The following is a 22,597-nucleotide window of genomic DNA, read 5'->3' on the forward strand; positions in this document are numbered from 1 at the left end:
CTCAGGAACAGAGGGGAGAGGTGCTCAGGGCCATGTCACTTTGTCTCCCCTACCTGGGGGGGGGCACACAGCTAGTGGGCCGCCCGTCAGCCACTGCACCTAGTGTGACCCTCTTGGCTGATTTGAAGAATGTTGTGCGAATGTGCATACATCACAAATACAGACACACTGGAGCCTTCAGTACGACTCAGGCCGTCGTCACTTCCAGTGCATTGTAAGGACAGACACTGACTGGTCACTGTTGGAGTCTGACAGACAGAATGATTGCACATCTGACCGAGTCATGGACTGTATTTGATTCCGGCCTCTGCTGAAGATCAGAGGAGATTTTTGTAAAGGAAGTTCCTCTCTCTGTCTCCCTCCCTTTTTCCTGCATTTCCTTTCTGTTCTGAAAGTCGGCTCAGCCTGGGCCCTGGTGGTACACAGCATGCCTTTAATCCCAGCACTCAGCTCTTGGGTTGGGGTTGTGTGGGTGGATCTCAGTTCATCCGGCCTGGTCTATAAGGTTCCAGGATATCTCAGAGAGGGGGAAAGAGGGAAGGAGAGGGAAAGAGAGAAAGAAAGAACGTTATCTCTTCATTGGGTCATAATGCCACACACAGAGCAATTTCTGCCATGTCTGTGCCTTGATCCACATAATGAGCCTTTCTAACATCTCATCCTCTTCTGTGGTTACACTCACCTACCCCATGTGTTTGATCATCAGTCCCAAGAGAGCGAACCCGGTTAAGGTCGAGGGTGGCAAGACACTGATGTGTCATCGGTTTTTTTGTTTTTGTGTGTAAGAATGATGTGAACATTATAACACCTAAGTTTTAGGGAAAAGTAAGGAACAGTATATGGACAATACATACATGAAATATGTTAGGCAAAATGTCATCGGTGGGGCTGGAGAGATGGCTCGGGGTTAAGAGCTCTGGCTGCTCTTTCGGAGGACCTGCGTTTGATTACCAGCACCACAGAGGGGCTCATAACTATCTCTAACTCTAGTTCCAGGAGACCTGATGCCTTCTTATGGCCTTCACAGGGGCCAGGCAAGTACACAGACAGATATGTATGCAAGCAAAGCATCGTGTGTGTGTGTGTGTGTGTGTGTGTGTGTGTGTGTGTGTGTGTGTGTGTGAGAGAGAGAGAGAGAGAGAGAGAGAGAGAGAGAGAGGTCTGTGCTCAAAGGATATAATTTAAAAGGTTTAAAGATGCAGTTTAAATGTAAAGCATTTTTTGTTTGGTTTTCTAATTGTTGTAACAAGATACTTGACTAGGCAGCCTCTCAGAAGGAAAGGTTTATTTGGGCACGGAGCTGGAGAGTATCGTCCATAATGACAGGTTATGGGCCAGCTGGTCAAATTGCATCTATACTCAGGAAGCAGAGAGAAGTGAACGCTGGTAAGAAGGAAGCCCTCTGTTTTGTTCAGCCCAGGACCCCAACACATGGGATGCTGCTGCTCACCTTTAGAGTATGTCCCCCTACCTCAATTAACCTGGTCTAGGCAACTCCCACTTTGATGTGGCAAGAGGTTTGTATCCTAGGTGACTCTGTATCTTGTCAAGTTGATAGCCCAAATTAATCATTATAAATACCATGTGTTTCATTTCAGAAGCTTCCTGGGGTGAGTCGGGTCAGTGAGAAGACCCTGCTTACCACGGTCTAGCCTGGCAGATTTCCCCCAGGTTCCCTGGCTAGTTAATGCTGGCTAACCTGCCTCTGTACTGCCATCTCCAAGAGTTCTTACCCTCACACTTCCATTCTACTGCAGTTTCCCTTAAAACGCGCCTGAGAGCATTCATCATGTTCAGTTTTTAGGGGAAAATTAGAAAAAACAAAAAAAAACAAAACAAAACAAAACAAAACAAAACAAACAAACAAAAAAAAAAACGAGATGGGTCAGGAAGTCCCCTGCGTGTCCCGGGTTGTTGGGTCTCCGAGTCTTCCTGCCTTCCTTGTCTCTGAGCTCTGTTACACTCAGAGGTGAGTCAGGGAATTTCCTGTGTTTCTGGAGTCCTGGGATCTCTGGGTCTCCAGGCTTTCTTGTGTCTGAGCTCCATTGCTCACGTGACTTACACACAACAATGTGAGCTGTGTCTGCTAGAGATGCAGATATTTCTTATTGCTGTGGAGCCTGACCGGTTTTGTGTCTATTAAACAATTTTCCCCTTCAGCATTCCTAATGTCCATGATATAAATCCTTTTTGCATTCTCCCAATAGCATGTTGCCAGTATCATTAGTTGATACATTATTTGACCTGTTTGTGGTTTGTCTATACCAACAATGTAACCAGGCCTCCTGTTTGTGGTTTGTCTATGTGGACAATGTAACCAGGGCTCTTTAAAACTTATCTTTGAGGGGCTAAGGATATAGCTCAGTAGATAGAGTACTTGCCTAGCGTGCATTGGAACGCCTTGGGTTCAATTCCCAGTACCGCTTAAATCATGCATGATGTGAACACCTATAATCAATACCACCATGAAGAATAAGAGTTTGGCGCCATCCTTAGTTACATGCAAGTGAGTTCAAGGATAACCTGGGCAACATGTTCAAAAGAAAACTTACCTTGGTTGGGACTTTGGCTCTTCCAAGTGTCCTTTTATTTTTAAAATTATAATATAATCGTTTTATATTTTATATTTATATTTGTCACTTATCCCTTCCTTTTCTTCCCTCCAAACCCTTCCACACACCCCTCCTTGCCCTCTTTCAAATTCATGGCTTCGTTTTTTTCATTAAATGCTGTTGCATGCATGTGTAAGTGTGAGTGTGTATCCCTAAATTATTCCTAAATACAACCTGCTGCAGCCTGTCTAAAGTTACTTGTATTTTTGTTTTTAGGACTGACTGCTGTTAGGTAACCAATTGGTGTGCTGTTTCCTGAGAAGACTAATAACTACTTCTTAATATTTGCTCTGTTTACCATGGGAAAGAAAAATACCAAGTAGAGATTTTCCTTCCCTTTCTTCCTCTTCCTCTTTTCTCCTCTCCTCTCCTCTTCCCTTCCTTCCTTCCTTCCTTCTTTCCTTCCTTCCTTCCTCTCTTTTAATTTCAGGCAGTATTGTTTGAACTAGGAAAGCTGTTAGCAGGCAGAAGCCTACTAATTACTATGGGCATGTGCTGTATCAAAGCATCACGGACCAAGTGGCTGGTAAACAGCCACATGGACTGCTCACAGTGGAGGCTGGGAAGCCAAGGTCAGGCACCAGCGTATTTAGTGTTTGAAGGGGCCTGCTTCCTGGTTCGTAGATGACCTTCCTGGAATCCTCACAGAAGAGGGATGGAAGCTCTCAGAGGGCCTTCTCAGAGTCATCCCAGAGCTCTGACCTCCTTCATAAGTTTCCATCTCCCAAGACCTGCCTCCTGGTGTGAGCGCCTTGGAGCCTGGCATCTAGCATAAGAAATTTAGGGGAATGTGGTGCATCAGTCATTTACCTGTGGCTGTTCGAATAGCATCTGTTTCTTTCTTTCTTTCTTTCTTTTTTTTAATAGCATCTGTTTCTTAATGGACTGTTTAGACGGCCTCAAATGGCATCACACAGACACTTATGGACTTAGGTGGACCTAGTCTCTTTTAAATTTTTAATATAATTCACACTGTATTCTGGCTTGAGTGTGGGGCTCCTCCAAAATTCCTGTTGACGTACACTGGCCAGAGTGATAGTTGGTAGTACTTGGAGGTGGGAGCCCCTGGATGGTGGTTAGGGTTAGTTGGGGTTGTGAGGATGGAGCTCCCCGATTGCTTTAGAACAGAAGGACAGACCGCTATCATTCTGAAACGCCTTGTGCTACACCTTTAACCTCTTCAAAGTCCCTTTAGGAAGAAGATCCTCATTGGATGTGACCTTTCCATTTGGGAGATTTACAACTGTGAGCGGAGTAGACTTTTTTCCCTTCATAAGTCATCCAGACTGTGGCATTCCGTTATAGCATAGAAAACAGACTAAGACAAAATGACAACTGGAAAGAATACGTCAGGCTTGCATTGTGCTCAAGGAGCGTCAGTGCGCACACTTTACTATGCGCATTGGCCTGAAGGTCTCCTATCTCTGTAGAAACGAGAGGCTGGCTGCAGACTCCTTCTCACCTACTTCGTGTTTCTGAAGCTACATACAAGGCGTTCCACCAAGGCTCAGGCAGACCTTTGTCTTTCTAGGTATGGGCACTGTGTACAGGTTTGTCCACTCACCCGCCCCTTGATGAGGCGCTGTGTTTAGTTCGTTTTTAGATATGAGAACCACATGGTAACCGCAGAGAATAATTTAAAAACAGGAGAAACGAATTGCCTTGTAGCGCATCTGTTTCCACTCTGGTGTTTCCCCTCCAGTCTTTATCCAGATTTGCATACCTTCAGGGTTGTGACCAAAATATGCCCACGGTTCGTCCTCTTATCACCTGTATTTGCGCCAGTACCCACTTATCATAGCACAGCCTTACTGCACTTAGCTCCTTTTGGCTTATGAGTTATTAGATGTTGCTTTCCCCACCCCACGCCCCCTCCTCTGAGCTGTGTCCTTGGAGTTTCTTCCAAGAAGTGGTCATTCAGGGAGTGAATGTGTGGGTATCTGTGTGGGTTGTTCAGGTTCTGTTTCCTGGTGAGCTCCTCGGCGCCTGGGTGTTTGGTTGCTGTGGAGATATGTGCTGAAGTTTTACTTCTCCTAACTCATGCTTTACCCATGGTGACTGTGGCTCCAACAAGAGGCTCTTAGGAAGCTGGAGGTCCACCCTTGGGGAGACAGTGACAGTGGCCTAGGCTATGCTGGCTTGCACTGTCTAGGAACTTGGCTAGCACTCATCTCTGGCAGTGGTGTGATTGATGAGAAGAAGGGAGTATGCTGACTTTCGGGGGTCCTTTGGAGTTCCCATTAGCCAGAGGCCAGAGGAAAACCGTGGCTGATTTGTCAGGAGCTGTCCACATTGATTTTCCCCCCTTTTATTACATTTATTTTGTGTGGGTGAGTGGGTGGGCCACAGTCCACTTGTAGAATAATGTGTGACTTCTGGAGGTCACACTTGAGCCATCAAGCTTGGTGGCGGGACTGTTTGCCCCCTGAGCCATTCTGATAACCCCCCCACTCACTCATTGCTGCATCTCCATTTTAATGGCCTCATATTAAACAGTGGAATGGGAACAGTCATCCTTTCCCATATCTGTTCAGACCAAGGATGCCCCCCCCCCGTGTGTCACCTGCCTCTTTGGCTTTACGGGGAGTCTCTCATGCCTCAGGTGTCACATGAGGTGTTGGAGTTCCACTCTGTGGTGTCCTTGGCTTTCTCGATCGCCCAAGTGTCCTTCCTGCCTCTGTCTCTGGGGTGTCCCCTTCAATATTTGTTTTCCCTCTGGCTCTTCTCCTTTCATGCCCCCTCGTTAATTAGCATCTCTCATGTCCTGCAAGAAGGTGTGGAGCCTCACTGTGAGTGGGGAGTTGGGAAGCGCTCAAGTTTAGGTGGCCCACGGTTCATGTTGTTACTACTTACTGCACTTGTGGCCCCGGCCTTCTCCCGGGTAGCACAAGCTCACTGGCTCCTGCAGAGATGACACATGGCCCAAGGGCCCACATCCATGGTCAGCATGCTGAGGGCTCACCGCAGACGGCTGGTAACTTGGTCTGCATCCACAGAGGTGGCCTTACTTATTCCTCTGTCCTGTGCATTTCCATCGCTCTGGCTCCTCCTCCACTGTAGACCTACAGTGTCCACAGCAGCAGCCACTGGCCACACGTGGCTTCTGAGCCCCTGAAATAAGGCTAGGTATTGAATCTTTCATCTTATTGATTAAAGTTCAAACTCAAATTGGCTAGTGGCTACTGTATTGAGCAGAATATGTAAAAACCTCTGTTTTTTGCATCTTTTTAAACCAGAGTTCATTTGCTAGTGAGAAATTATCAGTAAAGTTTATTATTGTTTTTGTGTTTTCTACATCACAAATTTATTATAGTCACGTTATAAAAAAGAAAAAAAAATTGCACCTGGAAACAGACTCCCACATAACTCAATACCAGAAATAAACAAAAACGCCTGCACTTTACATTGGTTTTCCCTTGCTAATGTCATGCTGCACACTCACTTTTATACCCATTTTTTCCACTCAGACAGATGTTCCACATCCTTTCTCTCTAGGCTTCGTCATCCTCAGAGCCACCTGCTGCATGAGATCCCGTTGACTTTGATGACTCAAAATCAACGCAGCCTTCTGGCCAGTTAGAAACTAGAGGGGAAGAGATCTTACCACGTGTAGAGCAGACATTGTGAGAGCCAGGGCTCAGCCTCCAGGAACCAGATGTGATTTCAGGGCCTGGGAATCTGGCAAATATAACTCCTGGACAGAGGCCATAGGAGTGTCTAAAGTCACTCTACACCAGCAACACTCCCTACAGTGGTCACACTGGGAAGGGATCAGAGACGGGAAGAGTATAGACAAGGAGGATAATAGGGGTGGCTGTGATTATTTTCCTCAGGTAGGTGACCTGGCCTTGGTAACTTATGACAGTGGCCTAACAGGAGCTGGGACTGTGCTGGACTTCCTGTCTGCCAGAATCCCTGGTTTTATCATTTTCTAGGTATCTACTAAGGAGCCCAGAGGCTAGATAATGGGCTAGTGTCTCTTTCCTGGAAAGAGACAAGGACAAAGGCAAGACAACCCCAGGCAAAGCCTGAATGTTTCTGTTTTCCACCTTTCTGCCCTGGACCTTGACTCACCGGGGCTAAGTGAGCCTTTGGAATGCAAGCGAGACACGCTCATCTGAGCTTAATCAATATGGTTGATTTGCAGGCATTATGGCTCACACCTGTTATCCCAGCTGTCAGACGGCAGGAAGAGTGAAGAGGTCCAGGCTAGCTGAGCTAGAGTAACAATAGCAGCAAGAGAGTGAAGTATTTCCCCTGTGTTACTTTGTTATCAGCAGTATACTTGAAGAGCTAACCTATTCCGGAAAAAGCTGTTTGAAGTAGATCAGTCGGAGCTTTGTGATGATGCAACACCCCTCTCCCCCTAGTCACAGGTGACCACCAAGTCCTCGGAATGTACTTGTTCAAGACTTAGAACTCACGTAACTAGCTAGCTAGCTAGCTAACTAACTAACCTACTTACTGTCTGTCTTCTTTAAAGATAGGGTCTTAATTTTAGCCCATACTGGGCTTGAATTGAATTTGCTGTATAAGGCAGTCCTTGGATTAGTCCATCACTGGTAGCAGGAACTTACTAGGAATGTGGGTCCTCAGCATCTTCCCATCCATACTAAAACCAGAAACTCTGGGACGGAGCCAGCACTAACAGGGTCCACCCGGGGTGGTGGTGATTCACAGTGGCATGTGGAGGTGGAGGGGTCTATGCATACCTGTGTTTACAGGAGTGACACAGAGGACATTTGATGTCCTTTATATTGTGCCTTGCCTCATTTTCTTGAAGCAGGGTCTCTTACTGAACCTGGAGTTAGGTTGGTAGCTAAAAGCCCTAATATTCCTTCTGTCTTCATCCAGCTTCAGCCGTTGTATTACCAATGTGTGCACAGCAGCACCCAGCTTTTAACATGAGTCCCAGGGGTGGGAACCCATGTCCCCGTGCTTGTACAGCAAGCAATTTTCCTGAGTCACCACCATAGCCCTCACATAGATTGTCTTAAAGCAAGCTGAATCTTGCTCACCATGCTGTTTGTTCTGTCCTCAGTCCCATGGCAGTCAGAGCTCCTTAGTGACGTGCCTCTAAGGGTGAGCTGCTCTAAGAGTTTGTAAAACGGTGGCATATTTCACTGCCTAGATGAGCAGAGTGGGTATGAGATTTCACTGGCAATACCAGCATCTTCCCCATAATGGAATAAAGTGTGTGAACTCCCTGATTTTACGTTGCACCCTTCACCCCAGTGTGATGTTTTCAGGTAGTATATTGTGGGGATGGTGCCCTTAGATAAGACCAGAGAGGCGGGTAGTTTTCTCAGTACCACGTGAAGACAAAGCAGGCAGACAGCTGGGAGCCCAACCCTAGGACAAATACAGATGTCCTACAACCTTGTGGTCTCAGTGCCTGTGCATCAAGTACTTGGAATACACTTTCAACTGTTAAAGCGACTTTAATTAAAGTCATGTGTAGCTAGCCACACATGGCCGTAGCTACCTGCTCCTCTCCCATACCCCATACTCCGAGAGAGAACCCTTACAGACCGGAAACAAAAGAGGCCTTTGAATCTCAGCTCTGATTTTCAACTCTAGACTTTTAAGTTTGACTTAACCCATCAGCAAAAGAAGGCACAGTCAGAATGCAGTAAGTTACATTCAAATGCCTAACGTGTGTGGTTGCATTATTGGGAGATGAATGAAATAATCCATGTTACCTCCTACCAACCCCTTGCCAATTTGGGGTTCTCGTTGGGATGATTGCCTCAGTCTGTCCTGCTCCTGCCTGGGTTTAGCACCACCTAGTGGTAGCTCTGTGCTCTTATTTGTGAGTGTCTATGAACCTGGATCTCTAGGTGGGTTGGTTGGTGTCTTTCTGGTCTGATCTGGAGTGACTGAGCCTGGGTCAAACATTCTCTCCTCTTTGCTCTCAAGACTGGCTGCTTGCTGTTACCTGACTTCATGCCTCTCTTCTCTAAACAGGTAGTCATCTAAGCTTGCCTCCAAGTATGAGTTAGGGCCAGTCTTGCTTTATGCAAGTTTGTTGTTGGAGAATTCTGATTACACTTACCTGTGACAGAATGGGTGAAGTATGTTGTAAATAGTGAAAGATTCATTTGCTTTCACTGAGGAAGAGAGAATGTGGAATTGTGTTCTATAAGATTAGGAGTGTGGGGTGGCCCAGAGAAGCTGCTGATCAGGCACATTCAGAATCAGACGAAGCTGCCCATTTGCTACTTGGGTGAGCCTAGAATTCCTCATTTATGACACAAAGACCATAGCTAGCATTTAAGTAAATCGTCATGCTTTTGGATGGAAGTGTAGCTCAGCAGTCGCACACAAGGCTCTGGGTTCTGTCCATAGTATTCCTGGAGGGAGAGTCTGTTTTTATGAGAAGAAAAGGAAACCCCCAAAGTTGAGAGTGATCTTGAGATATCGTTTCTTGTTTCTCCCACAAGTAATCAGTTCTGGTTTTACTGCTCTGGTCAATGACGGTAATAGGCATATGTTTTATTTCTGCTTCACCCTAGTGACTCATTCCCCCGATCTGAAACCTGGAGTAGACAATGTCTTTGAGCAGAAAATGACTGTTAGTTCCCGGAAATGCAGGTGACAAGACAGAGTCAGCAGTGGGAATGTGCAGCCAGGCTGAAAGTGTTCCTTAAAATATACAAAGCTTGGGCTAAAGAATGTATCAGGGGTTAAGAGCACTCACTGCTTTTCCTGGGAACCTGAGTCCAGTCCTAGCACCATGTTAGGCAGCTCACCAGCTGCCTGTCACACACACACACACACACACACACACACACACACACACACACACACAGTAGTAAAAAATTTTAAAAATAAAAATTAGAACATCTATACAAAGACTCCAGACAAGCCTTGACACATAAAAGGAAATAAGCAGGTGGTATTTATTTTTTTTCCTCGCTCTGAAAAAATGCAAACAAATAAATTTGAAGGCTGTATCCAGTCCCTAAACTGAAGTGAGTACTGAAGTTAGTTCTTCGACACAGACCTATTCCTACCCTCTTAGGTCTCTGTGGGTGTTTAACATTTAAGTGGAGAATACAGAGAAACCAGACACATAGAAAAGCTAGCCTTTGAGCTCCTCCCCGAGCCTTCCTGTCTGGGCACAAGACTATTTAGCTCAGGGCTGGTAGGAAGAGCAGTTGTCTAGCCAGCTGGTGATTTTTAAGATGATCAGTACCTAATATTCAAGGCCACCTGGGCTACAAGGCAAGACCTTGTCTTAGAAAGAGAAATCAAAGCAACTCCTGCTTGTTGTGAAGCATTTGGTGAAACGTGGGAAAGGAGGAAGAGCAGAAACCCCTCCATTCTGCAGGTGTACAGGAACTGTCTTCACGTGCTTGGGGCATTCAGATCTCACTTTTTTCTTCTTCTAATGTCATAATATGATTTTTAAAAGTTAATAACATGACCTTTTAAAAATTAAATAAGTATTTTCCTTTATACATAATTCTAAAAAGCAAAACAAAGAATGTACAAAGTGGAAAAAAAAATAAAATTTGCAGTGCCATTTGTCAAGTATTTTAGAAGTACATAAAGTAGCTCTTCCACATACCATTTCCACTCTTCTTGCTGTGTGGGGTAGGGATTGTGCTATGAATTCACATGTCCAGCTTGCTTTCTTCGCTCACTAACACATTCTGACTGTCTTTTTATAGCAAGGACATTTCCTGGTGCCATTAAAACGCTATTCACGTGATATTTTAAAAGGCTACATAACAGTTCATCAGCTAGATGTTCTTTGTTTTATGTAATCTTTCCTCTGAGTAAATATTTGTCGACATTTTTTATTCTGACCCAGAGCCAAGTCTCGGCCTCATAAGTCAAGATAAACATCTTAAAGTTTCCTTTCCAGGAAGGGTTTATCATTTTACACTTCTTCAGTAGCTTAGGAAAATATACAGTGACAGGGATTTCCAACTTCACAGCCCTTAATGATGTTACCCCTCCCCATGTGTGTTTGTGTGCATGCTAGGAGATTTAATTATGTTGCATATTAATGATCTTTTGTGGGTTTTAAAATAGAGCTATTCTCTCCTCTATTAAGATTTTTTTTTAAATGTGTATGGGTATTTTACCTACATGTATGTAAGTATGTGCACCAGCTTCACGTCTGGTGTACATGGAGGTCAGAAGAAGGTGTTAGAGTCCCTGAAACTGGAGTTACCATTAAAACCAAGTATTGGTTTCTAGCTCAGGTTCCTTAGCACTTCTAGCCCTACCCCTGGAGGCGGAGCCAGTATTTGATGCAGTCCTGTTTCTTTACCCCCTCTCCACCTGTGATTTTTGGCTCCATTCCCTGGGAGGTCTAAGCACACGTCGGGGGAAATATGGGTGCTCATAAATAAGACTGGACTAGGACTTGGTGATCCATGTGTGACTTGATAGACGGACAGGTGTCAAACTCTGGACACTGCATGTTTGATGGGTGATACGTACCGATCCAGTTCTTTAACTTTGGTACGCGTTTAGTATCTCATCCACTGAATATAATTCTAGGTTCTTGTTTGGTTTATCAGTTCTTCCATCTCCAGGGCATTGGAGATGCTTCTATTTTATCTGTAGAACATGTTATATCCTTGTGCACAAGGATTTCAAGGCTCCTAACAGGACTCTCAGGGTGGCTACCTCCTTGGACACTTCTCCAGTGGATACCATATTGTACCAGTCCAGGAGGCAGAGACTGGAGACTCTTTGTGAGTTGGAGACCAGCCTAGTCTACAAACTGAGCTCTAGGCTAGCCAGGGCTACATGGGAAGATCTTGTCTCAATTTTTTTCTTCTTCTTTTGTTGTGATTTTTTTTTTTTTTTTAATTAAGATTTTGCTGGGTAACTTGGGCTGAATTTGAACTCCTGATCCTCCTGCTTTTGCCTCCTGAGTGCTGGGACTGCAGGTGTGCTTCACCATACCCAGCCAGATTTATTGCTTTGCCAATTTTTGAGCTAAAGATTTATAATTTAATTCTCTTGATTACAGGTGGAATTGGCATCTTTATAGTATATGGCAGATTTTAGGTTGCTATTAATAACCAAGATTATGGTTAGGATGATGTAACAGGCTTCTGCAGCTGCTCATCCTCTTCCTTTGAACTCACAGTACCCCCCCTCCTTAATTTCCTAAGTGCTGGGACGACAGGCCAGTGCCACCATGCTTTGTGACCTTTGTGATTTTGCCATCAGGCTGGGTCTTTGACTGTAAGATCTTGATCCCACCCAGTGCCAAGAATTCATTACGCTTACGGGACTTCCCAGGGCCCATGGCTGTCTCCAGTTGGGCACTAGAAATATGGGACCCCCAGGACCGTGGAGCCGCATTTGCATTCCCCACAGAGGTGCTGTGCTTGAACTCCATCCATCATTTGCCCTGGTTCTCCTGGTTCTTCACCCGTTTGCAACAAAATATGGCTAAGGATTTTTTCTCTTCCCTTCCTTCCTTCCTTTTTTTTTTTTTTTTTTTTTTTTTTTTTTTGGTTTGCTTTATTTTGTTTTTCAAGACAGAGTTTCTCTGTGTAACATTCCTGGCATTCCTGCCTGTCCTGGAACTCACTCTGTTGACCAGGCTGGCCTCAAACTCAGATATCTGCTTGCCTCCTGAGTGCTGGGACTAAAGGCATGTGCCACCTTGCCCAGCTGAGAATGTCTTTCTTTCTTTTGTCTTTTTTTTTTCCTTTTCTATTTTGTTGAAATATTTACAGCAATAGGAGAGGAAGAGAGAGGGGTAAGAGGGCCCCTAGGGAAAGATCCAAACCCAGGACCCACTCCCCCAGATAGCCCAGCCCACAGGACTGAGAACTGCCCAAGTATGGCCACCCCGGTGGGTTAGGAGGCCCTGTGGGGAGTTGTCACCCCAAGGGAGGGATCATTGGATGCACTCTGGGGGTTGAGGGGCAGACTTGCTTGGGAGAAAGGGACTAATAGCCAGGGAGAAAGGAGCTTTAGAGAAGGTTCCCGTTAATCATCAGCCCCCCCCCCCAATCCCCTAGGCCTAAGCCTTCCTGTGATGCAAGGCCCCGTCTCCAGGGCACAAGGAACTGTAGCATGGGAGGATCCTGTCCATCTGTCTTGCTGACCCACCGCTCCCTTCCGGTGGATGGACAGGAGCAGCTAATGGGTTGGATCCTGCAAGGCTTTGGCTTACCTCAAAAGCGGCATCCCCCTACAGACCTAGGGAAGCCTTGCTGTTCCTCCTTTTCTAATCAGTGTCTCTGCCTCATAGAACCAGAAGTCTAATCTAAGAGCTGACGCTTTGAAGCCCCATACACCAGACCACACCATTCATATCTAGAGAAAACACAGCACATCCTTCCCTTGCGGCTTTTTATAGCTAACCATTTTATAGCACTGTTAGGTTGTCGCGGGTGACTGTCCTTAGTGTCTCAGGAGAGACTGCTGCCAGAGCCCTGTACTGTCCCGTGCCTCCTCTATCCTGTCACCAGGGTTCACTGACGTTTTTCTGAGCAGAAGAGAAGTCCTACAAGGAGATGTGTGGGGAATCCCAAGTTGGCTTCAAGGCAGGGGACCCTTCTTCCTGGAATTAGTCTGTTCTTGTCACTCACTATTAGCATAAGCCATCCTCAAACTTGTGGTGCTCCTTCTGTCTTTGCCTCGGAAATGCTAGGATATATGTGTCCAGCACCTAGCTAATACCATCCTTTAGTAACAAAACTGTCATCAACAGTTTGGCATCGCTTGTGTGGCTAGAGTTAGGAGCCCTTTCTTTAAAACTGTCTTCATTATGTATTAACTTTTTTCCCTTTTACCCCCTGTTCCTGTTTTTACTTCAGGCAGGAAGTTAAGAGGAAAAGCCTTCTATTTTGTCAATGGCAAAGTTTTCTGCGAGGAAGACTTTTTGGTGAGTATATCACCCAGGCTGCAGGGGTTGAGGGTGGCTTAGGGCAGGAACCGGAGAGGCCCAGAAGGCAGGAGATTGTTTCTCTATTCTCCTGGTACTAATGGGAGAGGGCTATTCCCTCCTTGTGGATGCCTGGGTAACCTGAGTCCTGAAGCAGAATACAAGCCACAAAGCTTTATGTATGTACAAATGTGCCCTCTGCACCACACTCCCTGCCTGTGTATGTGTGTGTGAGAGAGAGAGAGGGAGAGAGAGCATGTGCTATCTTCAGAGACCGGTTAGGACACAGATGCCAGGCCCCAGCCCTGTATCCATCATAGTAAATGTGGGGCAAAATTCCCAAACTTAGTTTGTTCCAAGTTTCCGAGTGATTCTATGGGTCTTGTGTCTGGAACCTTTGAGATGAGGGATTAAAGCTTCTTTGGGTTTATGGTGTCATAAACAAAGTGTGCGGCCCGGCTACAGTATCTGGGATGGGTGGCCCAGGACTGCCCGGGACTCAACACACTCTCAGGGGAAACACAGGTTTTTTTCCAGAAATCCCTCATCGTTTGCTGCTGATGGGGAGGTGGCTGACTCATCTTTCTTTTTCTCTCTATAGTACTCTGGCTTTCAGCAGTCTGCCGACAGATGTTTTCTTTGTGGACATCTGATCATGGACATGGTGAGTGCCGTTCAGCAGGATCATAGCGCTTTGGAAGGAGGCTGAAAAGAAGTTAATAATTGAACACAACATTTTCTTTCTGGCTTGTGGTCACTACTGGTTTTATTTAAAGAAGTTCTTGCATGGTTTAGACATTCTTCTCCAGTAGAAGCTGTTGTTGGCTTGGACCAATGCATTTTTTAAATCATGCCTCCCGCTGGCCTCCCTCTGGTTTCTCTGTGATCCTTGGCTTTCCCAGTGAGGTGCTAGGAGCAGCCTGTTTTACTTGCAAAAATTTCAACCACCTGGGAATTGGGTACAGCTAGATGAACAGGTTTTTTTTCTTCCAGCACAAGCCACTCCTAAAAAAGCTTTTGGCATTCAAATAGACAGAGCCCAGGTTTTCATATCCCATTCTGTGCTCAGCCACTGGCTCTTTTAGATCATGTGGGGTCTCAGTCTTTGCTTCGTACGTAAGAATAATGCTCCCCGTGGAATCGGGTAGTGAGGTCAACAAATTGTTTGCTGTTGGAAACTGGCCTTTAAGGAACTGGGAGCTGAGAGTTTAATTCAGTGTCAGAATGCTTGCCTACCACGTGCACGTCCTTAACACTGGGAGAAAAACAAAACCAAGAAATAGTCAGCTATGCTGGTTGCTTAGAGGCTGACAACTGGTTTAAGTCACTCCCTGAGCCCTTGACTTGTGCCTTAAAAACGCTGTCTGGTGGGTGTTCTCTCCCAGGAACCACTCTCCTGCTAGATGAGATTTGTTTCATTTGCTGTGCTTATCTCCACTTAAAGAACTTCTGATGGGGCAGGAAAAGTTAATCCTGTGTGGAGGATTCCTCTGGGGAGTGTTCAGCTTACAGGTGGCTCTTTCTTTTCTTACCTTTTCTTCTTCTTCTTTCTTTCTTTTTTTCTTTCTTTTTTTTTTTTTTTTGGTTGGGAAGTTGCACAGTGCTTGCCAAGCATGTCCAAAAAAATGTCTCTTATATGCTGGTCGTAGCAGATGGTTATCTAACATAATTTCAGCTGGAAGCATTCATTCCATTCTGTGTTTATGTTCTTAATTCCATTCTGGTGAAGGGAACTGTCAATCGTTGTTTTTTTGTTTTTTTTTTTTCTCTCACCTTTTTTTTTTTAATTAAGAAATAATTCAGAATAAAAGGCACAAATCTTTTTCCCCCTCTCCTTTTTTTAAAATGTTATTTATTTTATTACATATACAATGTTCTGCCTGCATATACACCTGCATGCCAGAAAGAAGGTATTAGATCTCATTACAGATGGTTGTGAGCCACCTTGGGGTTGCTGGGAATTGAACTTAGGACCTCTGGAAGAGCAGGCAGCTCTCTTAACATCTGGGCCATCTCTCCAGCCCGAAAGGCACAAATCTTAAGTGTGCTAATGAGTGAAGTTTTACGTGTGCACCTACCCATGCAAGACATCGTCTAAACACCATAAAATTGCTTCTTCCCACTTAAAATCCTTGTCCACAGAGGCCACAGCTGTTCCAGGATCCAATGTCACATGTGCTAACTGGTTTCAGAACATCATACAAGTTGAATTGTAGAGCCACTCTAGTTAGTATATGCCTGTCCTTGCTTAAAAATATGTCATGAGCTGGGCAGTGGTAGAAATCACCTTTAATCCCAGTCCTTGGGAGGCAGAAGGGAATGAATCTGTGAATTTGAGGCCAGCCCGGTTAAAAGAGTGAGTTCCAGATGGCCAGTACTGCAGAGAGAAGCCTGTCTCAAAAAACAAAACAGAACAAAAAACAAAAATGTCATCATGGGATTCACACACATTGTTCCCTATAGAAGTGATTTCTTTGTTTTTATTTCCAAGTAGATTTTGTTGTACATATGAATTTGGATATTCGCCGTTTTTGAGCTACTTGCACACAAAGCTTCTGCCATTTCAGAGCACTCTTGTACATGTGGTTTAGATTAGCCCGGGCCTCAATCACCTTAAACTTCTGGTTTTTCTGCCCCTGCCTCTGAATGGTAGGATTACAAGCATGCACCACCACTGGTTATATGTAGTGCTAGGGGTCTGTGTGTGTGTGTGTGTGTGTGTGTGTGTGTGTGTGTGTGTGTGTGTGTGCTGATTTTTTTGAAATAGGGTATCACTATGTAGTTTTGGCCTTGATGTATTGACTAGGCTGGTCTCAAACTCATAGAGATCCACCTGCATCTGCTTCCTGAGTGCGGGGATTCAGGGAATGTTCTACCTGGGTTTTGAACCATGGGCCTCATGCATGTTAGGCAAGCATTCTACCAGCTGAGGATCAGCCCTTGTACATGTCTTTGATGAATGTGCTTTCTTACTGGTTCTATACAATTATAAAGCAACAGTGAACAGAACCCTCCCTGCTCATGAGGAGTACCTGCTGCCGTCTAGGGCTTGAACACAGCAGAGCTTACTACTAGCCAAAGTCTCCCTGAGCATCTTAATTACTTTTTTATTGTTGTGAAAAGATACCATGACCAAGCCAACTTACAGAAGAAACAGTTTACTGGAGCCTTACAGTTCCTGAGGATGAGTTCATGGCTATCTTGGCGAGGAGCATGCCAGCAGGCAGGCAGACAGACAGACAGGCAGGCAGGCAGGCAGGCAGCAGGCAGGCAGGCAGCAGGCAGGCAGGCAGGCAGGCAGGCAGGCAGGCAGGCAGGCAGGCAGCAGGCAGGCAGGCAGCAGGCAGGCAGGCAGGCAGGCAGGCAGGCAGGCAGCAGGCAGGCAGGCAGGCAGGCAGGCAGCAGGCAGGCAGGCAGGCAGGCAGCAGGCAGGCAGGCAGCAGGCAGGCAGGCAGCAGGCAGGCAGGCAGCAGGCAGGCAGGCAGGCAGGCAGCAGGCAGGCAGGCAGCAGGCAGGCAGGCAGGCAGGCAGCAGGCAGGCAGGCAGCAGGCAGGCAGGCAGCAGGCAGGCAGGCAGGCAGGCAGGCAGCAGGCAGGCAGGCAGGCAGGCAGCAGGCAGGCAGGCAGGCAGGCAGCAGGCAGGCAGGCAGCAGGCAGGCAGGCAGCAGGCAGGCAGGCAGGCAGCAGGCAGGCAGGCATGGTACTGAAGCGGTAACTAAGAACTTACATCCTTGTCCAAGGTTGTGCTTCCCAATGTTTCTCCTTTTCCTTTCCCATATTTCCTTTATTCCATTTTCCCCTCTCTTCCCTCCCTTCCCCCCTCCCCCTCCCCTTTCGCTCATACCCTCTATCATCTCTTCTTTTCTCTTTCCTTTCCCTTCCCCATCCTCTCTTCTCCCCTCTCCTCCCCTCCCATCCCCTCCCGTCAGCTTCCCATTCCTCTGTTGACTGTCCTCTCCTCCCTCTGTGTCTTAGCTTTTTGTTTTCGAAAGGCTCTACCAGTTCAAGTCATCACATCACTGAGAGGAAGGAGGCCTTTGAGACTTTCCCTTCTTTTTGTTTTAAAAACATAGGGACTTAGTGTGTTACACTTGGGATTGAGGTGACCAGGGCTTCAGCCAGCCTTCTAGATTGTCACACTGTAGGATCAAAGCCACATGGAAGGAGTCCCAGGAGTCAGTGTGAGGAGGTTTTCCGTTTGGAATTTCCTTTCATTCTTCTATACCAGGGGTAGATTCTTTTTAACTGGTTTGTCCAGAGATTCTGGTACCTAGCTTTGCTTTTTAGGCAAGAACAAGTTTCTGCTATGAGAGAAGGATCAGACAGAAGTCTCTATTTCCTCCCAGCCAGCGACTGAGAGTTTGCATGGGTCCCTGTTTGATTCTCTCCTGTCTGAGCAGACTAGCCTTCTCTTGACCTTTGTCCAGGAGAAAGCCGGGGCCAGGTGGAGCCTGTGCCGTGGTGCGGCTGTGCCTGTGCCCCCCACAACCTGTGTGTTCCTCTTTTTTCATGGTCCTTCCCTCCTTTCATCTCTGTCCTCAGATCCTACAGGCCCTAGGGAAGTCCTATCACCCCGGCTGTTTCCGCTGTGTCGTCTGTAATGAATGTCTGGATGGGGTACCTTTCACCGTGGACTCAGAGAACAAGATCTACTGTGTCCGGGATTACCACAAGTAAGGAGAAATGAAGGGAGCAGTTGGCAACCCCACACAGGCCCCACTGAGCTCAGCAGAATGGATGGGACGTATCTAGAAACTCTTTAAACGGTTGTTTGGTGGTAAAAACAGAACACAAAACTGTAATCAGAGGAATTCAACAAGCCGGCGGCTCCAGCTTTACCCGATTTCACCAGGCACCAGATCAGGCTTAGCACCTACCGTTCCCTACTTGTTGGACCATCCCAGCTAGCTGTGAAGGGAGCAAACAGCCAGCTTCATCTTTATTCTTAGGGGAGCAAGAGGCAGCCAGATGTCTCTTGTAGCAGCTGTGAATAATGTTCATGTTTCAAAAAGTGAGCCCAGAGCCACAAAACCCTGAGTGCTGGCCACGGTGGGCTCTTGGCAGGCCGCAGTTCCATTCATAGCCTGGCAACAACAGTGTGCACAGTGTTCCCTTTGTTTTTACCACAGGGTGCTGGCCCCAAAGTGTGCAGCCTGTGGGCTTCCCATCCTTCCACCAGAGGTAAGACGCTTTTGTAGATCTACTCGTAGATCTCCTAAAGGCTGGACTCTCTCCCTTGAGTCACTCAGAAGCTCTGTAACCTGTTCTTACACCGTTCAACATCATCCTCCAGTGTCAATGCTAGCTTCCTGGTCCCATGTCTTTCTTGTGCCTGTTTGTCCCGAGAGGCAGACCAAGCTGTCATAGAGTAGAGGGACAGAAAGCTTGTCTTTCATTCATCTCTTAAAAACAAATATCCCTGGAACCCTGCCTCAGTAAATAAAATAGAGAGTGAAGGAGGAGAACACCAAACATAAACCTCTGGCTTTTACATGCATGTGCACACGTGTGTGCCTGTGTACATGCGGTCATGCATACATACACGCGCAAAAACAAACAAACAAAAAGGATGTCACCATTGGCGTTTCAGTATCGTCTCTGATGTCCCAGATCACACTACCTCTACCTGTAAAGAGTAAGGTTTTCCTGCCCGCCCGCCCGCTGCTGGTCTTGTTCCGCCGCTGCGCCAGCCCCAAATAACACACAGAGACTCTGTATTAGATATAATGCTGTTGGCCAGGTACTAGTTTCTTATCGGCCAGCTCTGTCTTAAGTATTAACTCATTTCTATGTGTTTCCACGTGGTCTTATCTTACCGGGGAGAGGCGGCTGGCGGTTCTGCTTTCTCCAGACTCTCCATCTTGAGTCCTCCTTACTACTTCCTGGAATCCTCCTTGTCTCCTAGTCCCTCCTGTCTTCCTTTCCTATTGTCCAACAGTGCTTTATTCATTAACCAGTATGAGAAACATATTTACAGAATACTACTGAATCTTGTCTTTTTCCTGCAAGTGCCTAGTATTTACTCTTGATTTATATTGGTCCCCCGAGGCCTCCTACTATTACCCCACAGTCTCCTCCCCACCGAACCCATCACCAGTGGCGTTCCGTGGACTTGTAACTGGCCTCTTTGCATGTCTCTCTTTTCTTTCATCCCAGGGCTCAGATGAGACCATCCGTGTTGTGTCCATGGACAGAGACTACCATGTGGAGTGCTACCATTGTGAGGTAGGCCCTTCCCTATCCAGCCCTAAAGCCTACCTTTACAAGGCCTCCTGGGTCATAGGACTAGGGTGGTCACCAAATTCTCCCTGACATCTGGCCCCCAAGAGTTGATTGAATGGGGATAATAACAGATGTTTGGGGTGAAGGTCTGTGTCGTCTTCTGAAAATTGAAAACTAGAAAGTTCTGAAGCTTGTAGCTGCTATCCCCGAAGCTGCGGGACTGAGAGGATTATATATTGTGGGGCTCAGATCCGGATTGTCACTTGGGTGTGTAATGAGGGAGGGGGAGGAGGTGTTCTCCCCTCTTGGGTGCAGACTGTTCTGTCTGTCAGAAGTTTCTGTTTGAACTGAGCCCTTGAGAGCATGGAGAAGCCTCTTGTGGAAATAGGTACATCACTTGGTGAGTATAAGTGTGTGTGGGGGCAGGGCTGGGGGCTGCTCTTCTCTGTCCTGTGTGACATCTTACATCGAAGAAACCATAAGTGCCACTTGACTGCAGGAAAAGCCAGAGGCCACTCTGCACCAGTCTTCCAGCCTCACCGAATGGATCCACCCTTAGAAGTAGACTAGATTCACTTGTGGTCTTGTAGGAAGAGCAGGGAGTATTGGCGACATGTAGATGGGTTTCACTGCTAGCGCCGGGTTTCACTGCTAGGGCCGGCGAAGTAAATGGGTCTCGTGGCTGGTGGTACATCATGAGTCTGGAGAAGAGAGTGAAGACTTAACAATCTTCTCTGCATATTCACGGCCTTGGCTGACTACTAAAAGTACAAGTGCCTCGCCCAGCCATGATGGCAGGTGAATCTCTTGAGGCCAAGGCCAGCTTGGTCTACAGAGCAAGTTCCAGGATGGCCAGGGTTATACAGAGAAACCTCATCTCGAAAAATCAAAACAACAACAAAAATATGAGTGAGTGCCATAACTGAAATCATGTGTGGGGTCTCTTCCTTTTCTAGTAGCCGCATTCAGATAGTTGAAAGAAACAGGTTGGGGATGCTGGTGATGTGGTTCTGTTGGTAGAGTGCTTGCCCACCGTGCGTGAAGTCCTGGGTTCGGAATGCAGCAGCACAAAAACCAGGAGTGGTGTTGCATACCTGTAATCCCATCACTTAGGATGCTGAGGCAGGAGGATCAAAAATTCAAGGTCATCCTTGACTACTGATAACATAGCAAGCCTGTGCTACCCGAGACTGCGGGGATGCGTGTGTGGGATTAATTAACCAGCCCATACTACACACACACAATGTTATCCTTTCAACTTGTACTCCATATAAAAACTGTGAGATTTTTTTTTTCCTGTCACCTGTCTTAGAAGCCTGGTGTGTGTTTGTCCTGAAGCCACATCTTGGCTTCACTTAAAGAGCTCTATTGTGGCATGTAGCCACTGGACAGGAGGTGCTCGCAACCGTGAAGCACCCTGTGCTGAGCGGCTGGACTGTGGTCCTCATGGGACATTCTTGCCTCCTTGCAGGACTGTGGTCTAGAGCTCAATGACGAGGATGGTCACCGCTGCTACCCGCTGGAGGACCACCTGCTCTGTCACCCCTGCCATGTCAAGAGGCTGGAGAAAGGACCCTCACCTGCAGCCCTCCACCAACACCACTTCTAGCCAGGGTTGCCCAGGGAGGTGCCTGTGGGGTACTTCTGGGGCCCCCCCCCAGACCTGGGGCTCAGGAAGAGGAGGGACAGGAGGTCAGGTCAAGTCCTCCTGTGTGTGTGAAGGCTACCTTTCTTTTTAACCACAGCAGCGTGCACTCCCCATCAAGTCCGTGTATTTTCCGGGTGTCCTTCCCCATTGCCATACCCTCACCGAATCACTCAGGAAGATGCTCTAGCTTGCACACGGCACACGGCACACGGCAACAAGATTGGGCCTGTGTAACTGGGCACGTCCTACTCCGTGGAGATAGTTCCCGTTTCATGGGGACAGGTCTTCGGATTGTGTTGAGCATATTTCACGGTGTTCCTAAGGAGAAGCGGTGATGGAGAAGATGAGCATCGCTTCCCGACTCTCGGGGAAATACCTGCACCCAGATAGATAATCCTCACACACCCTATGGTGGGAATTACAGCTCTTTTCGCCTCCGAACTTTAGTTCTTCTGAGAAAGCTGCAAACTCTCACTGCGTTACAGCAAGACAGAAGCATTGCATTATGCTTTGCTACCCTTGGAGTTTGCTTTGACATCTGGGAGGCTGGGTCTCCCTGCTGTGCCTCTGCCTCTCCTCCCACTCCTGAGGCAGCTGAGCTGTGGCAGAGGCCTGCCCTGTCCTACACAGCCAGCTCTGTGAGAACCGGCGCCGGTACCAGGCTTCTTACCCACGGCTTATCCTCTGGTCGGTGACATGGGAGCTGCTCCCGTAAGGTGAGTCTGAGGATCTCATGTGCTCACATCCCGGACACCTCTTTCTGCTTATGTGCTCATGGGCTTGAATACGGGTCCATGTCCTGGGAGAGAGCTCCTTTTGAAAGGAGAGTTTTTTTGTGTGTGTGTGTGTGTGTGAGGTCCCAAAGCTTAGCACCCGAGGGAGTGCCTGAGGGTGTTACTGAGCTTGTTTTAGAGGTATCACCCCTGTCCACTTCTCAGCACAGACATACATTCGGTTTGAAGAAACCAATATAAGGTACACTGCTTTTGACTGGGTTTTTTTTTTTTTTTTTTCCTTCATTATTTTTCTCCACCTTTTTTTTTCCCACACACAAAACATACCTCACAGATAGTTTTCACTAAATCACGGATCAAGGAGGAATTCGCCCATCATATCAGAGTCTATTGGTCTATTAGCAGTGTCGAATTTCTACTCTTGACTGCAGCTAAGCAGTCTGGTTGCAAGCAAGGCCATCGAGATTAGATGCAACTGAAATCAGCATTCTGGCCCCCTGTGCCTCTGTGTG

At 46.9% G+C, this 22,597-nt stretch overlaps 1 protein-coding gene across 2 annotated transcripts in view; it reads left to right on the forward strand.

Moving 5' to 3' along the window:
* Limd1 (LIM domain containing 1) overlaps positions 1-22,597 on the forward strand; it is a 46,292-nt gene extending 23,695 nt beyond the window's left edge. The window contains exons 3-8 of one of the 2 annotated variants that reach the window (XM_051203024.1): positions 13,415-13,482; positions 14,084-14,146; positions 18,024-18,154; positions 18,611-18,662; positions 19,638-19,706; positions 21,175-22,594. In XM_051203024.1, coding sequence (XP_051058981.1) covers positions 13,415-13,482; positions 14,084-14,146; positions 18,024-18,154; positions 18,611-18,662; positions 19,638-19,706; positions 21,175-21,312 — 521 coding nt within the window. In that variant the 3' untranslated portion in view covers positions 21,313-22,594. Of the gene's footprint in view, positions 1-13,414; positions 13,483-14,083; positions 14,147-18,023; positions 18,155-18,610; positions 18,663-19,637; positions 19,707-21,174 lie in introns of both variants that reach the window. The other variant, XM_051203033.1, reaches the window with a different exon arrangement.

The sequence above is a fragment of the Phodopus roborovskii genome, unplaced genomic scaffold, assembly GCF_943737965.1.
Source record: "Phodopus roborovskii unplaced genomic scaffold, PHOROB, whole genome shotgun sequence".
NCBI lineage: Eukaryota > Metazoa > Chordata > Mammalia > Rodentia > Cricetidae > Phodopus > Phodopus roborovskii.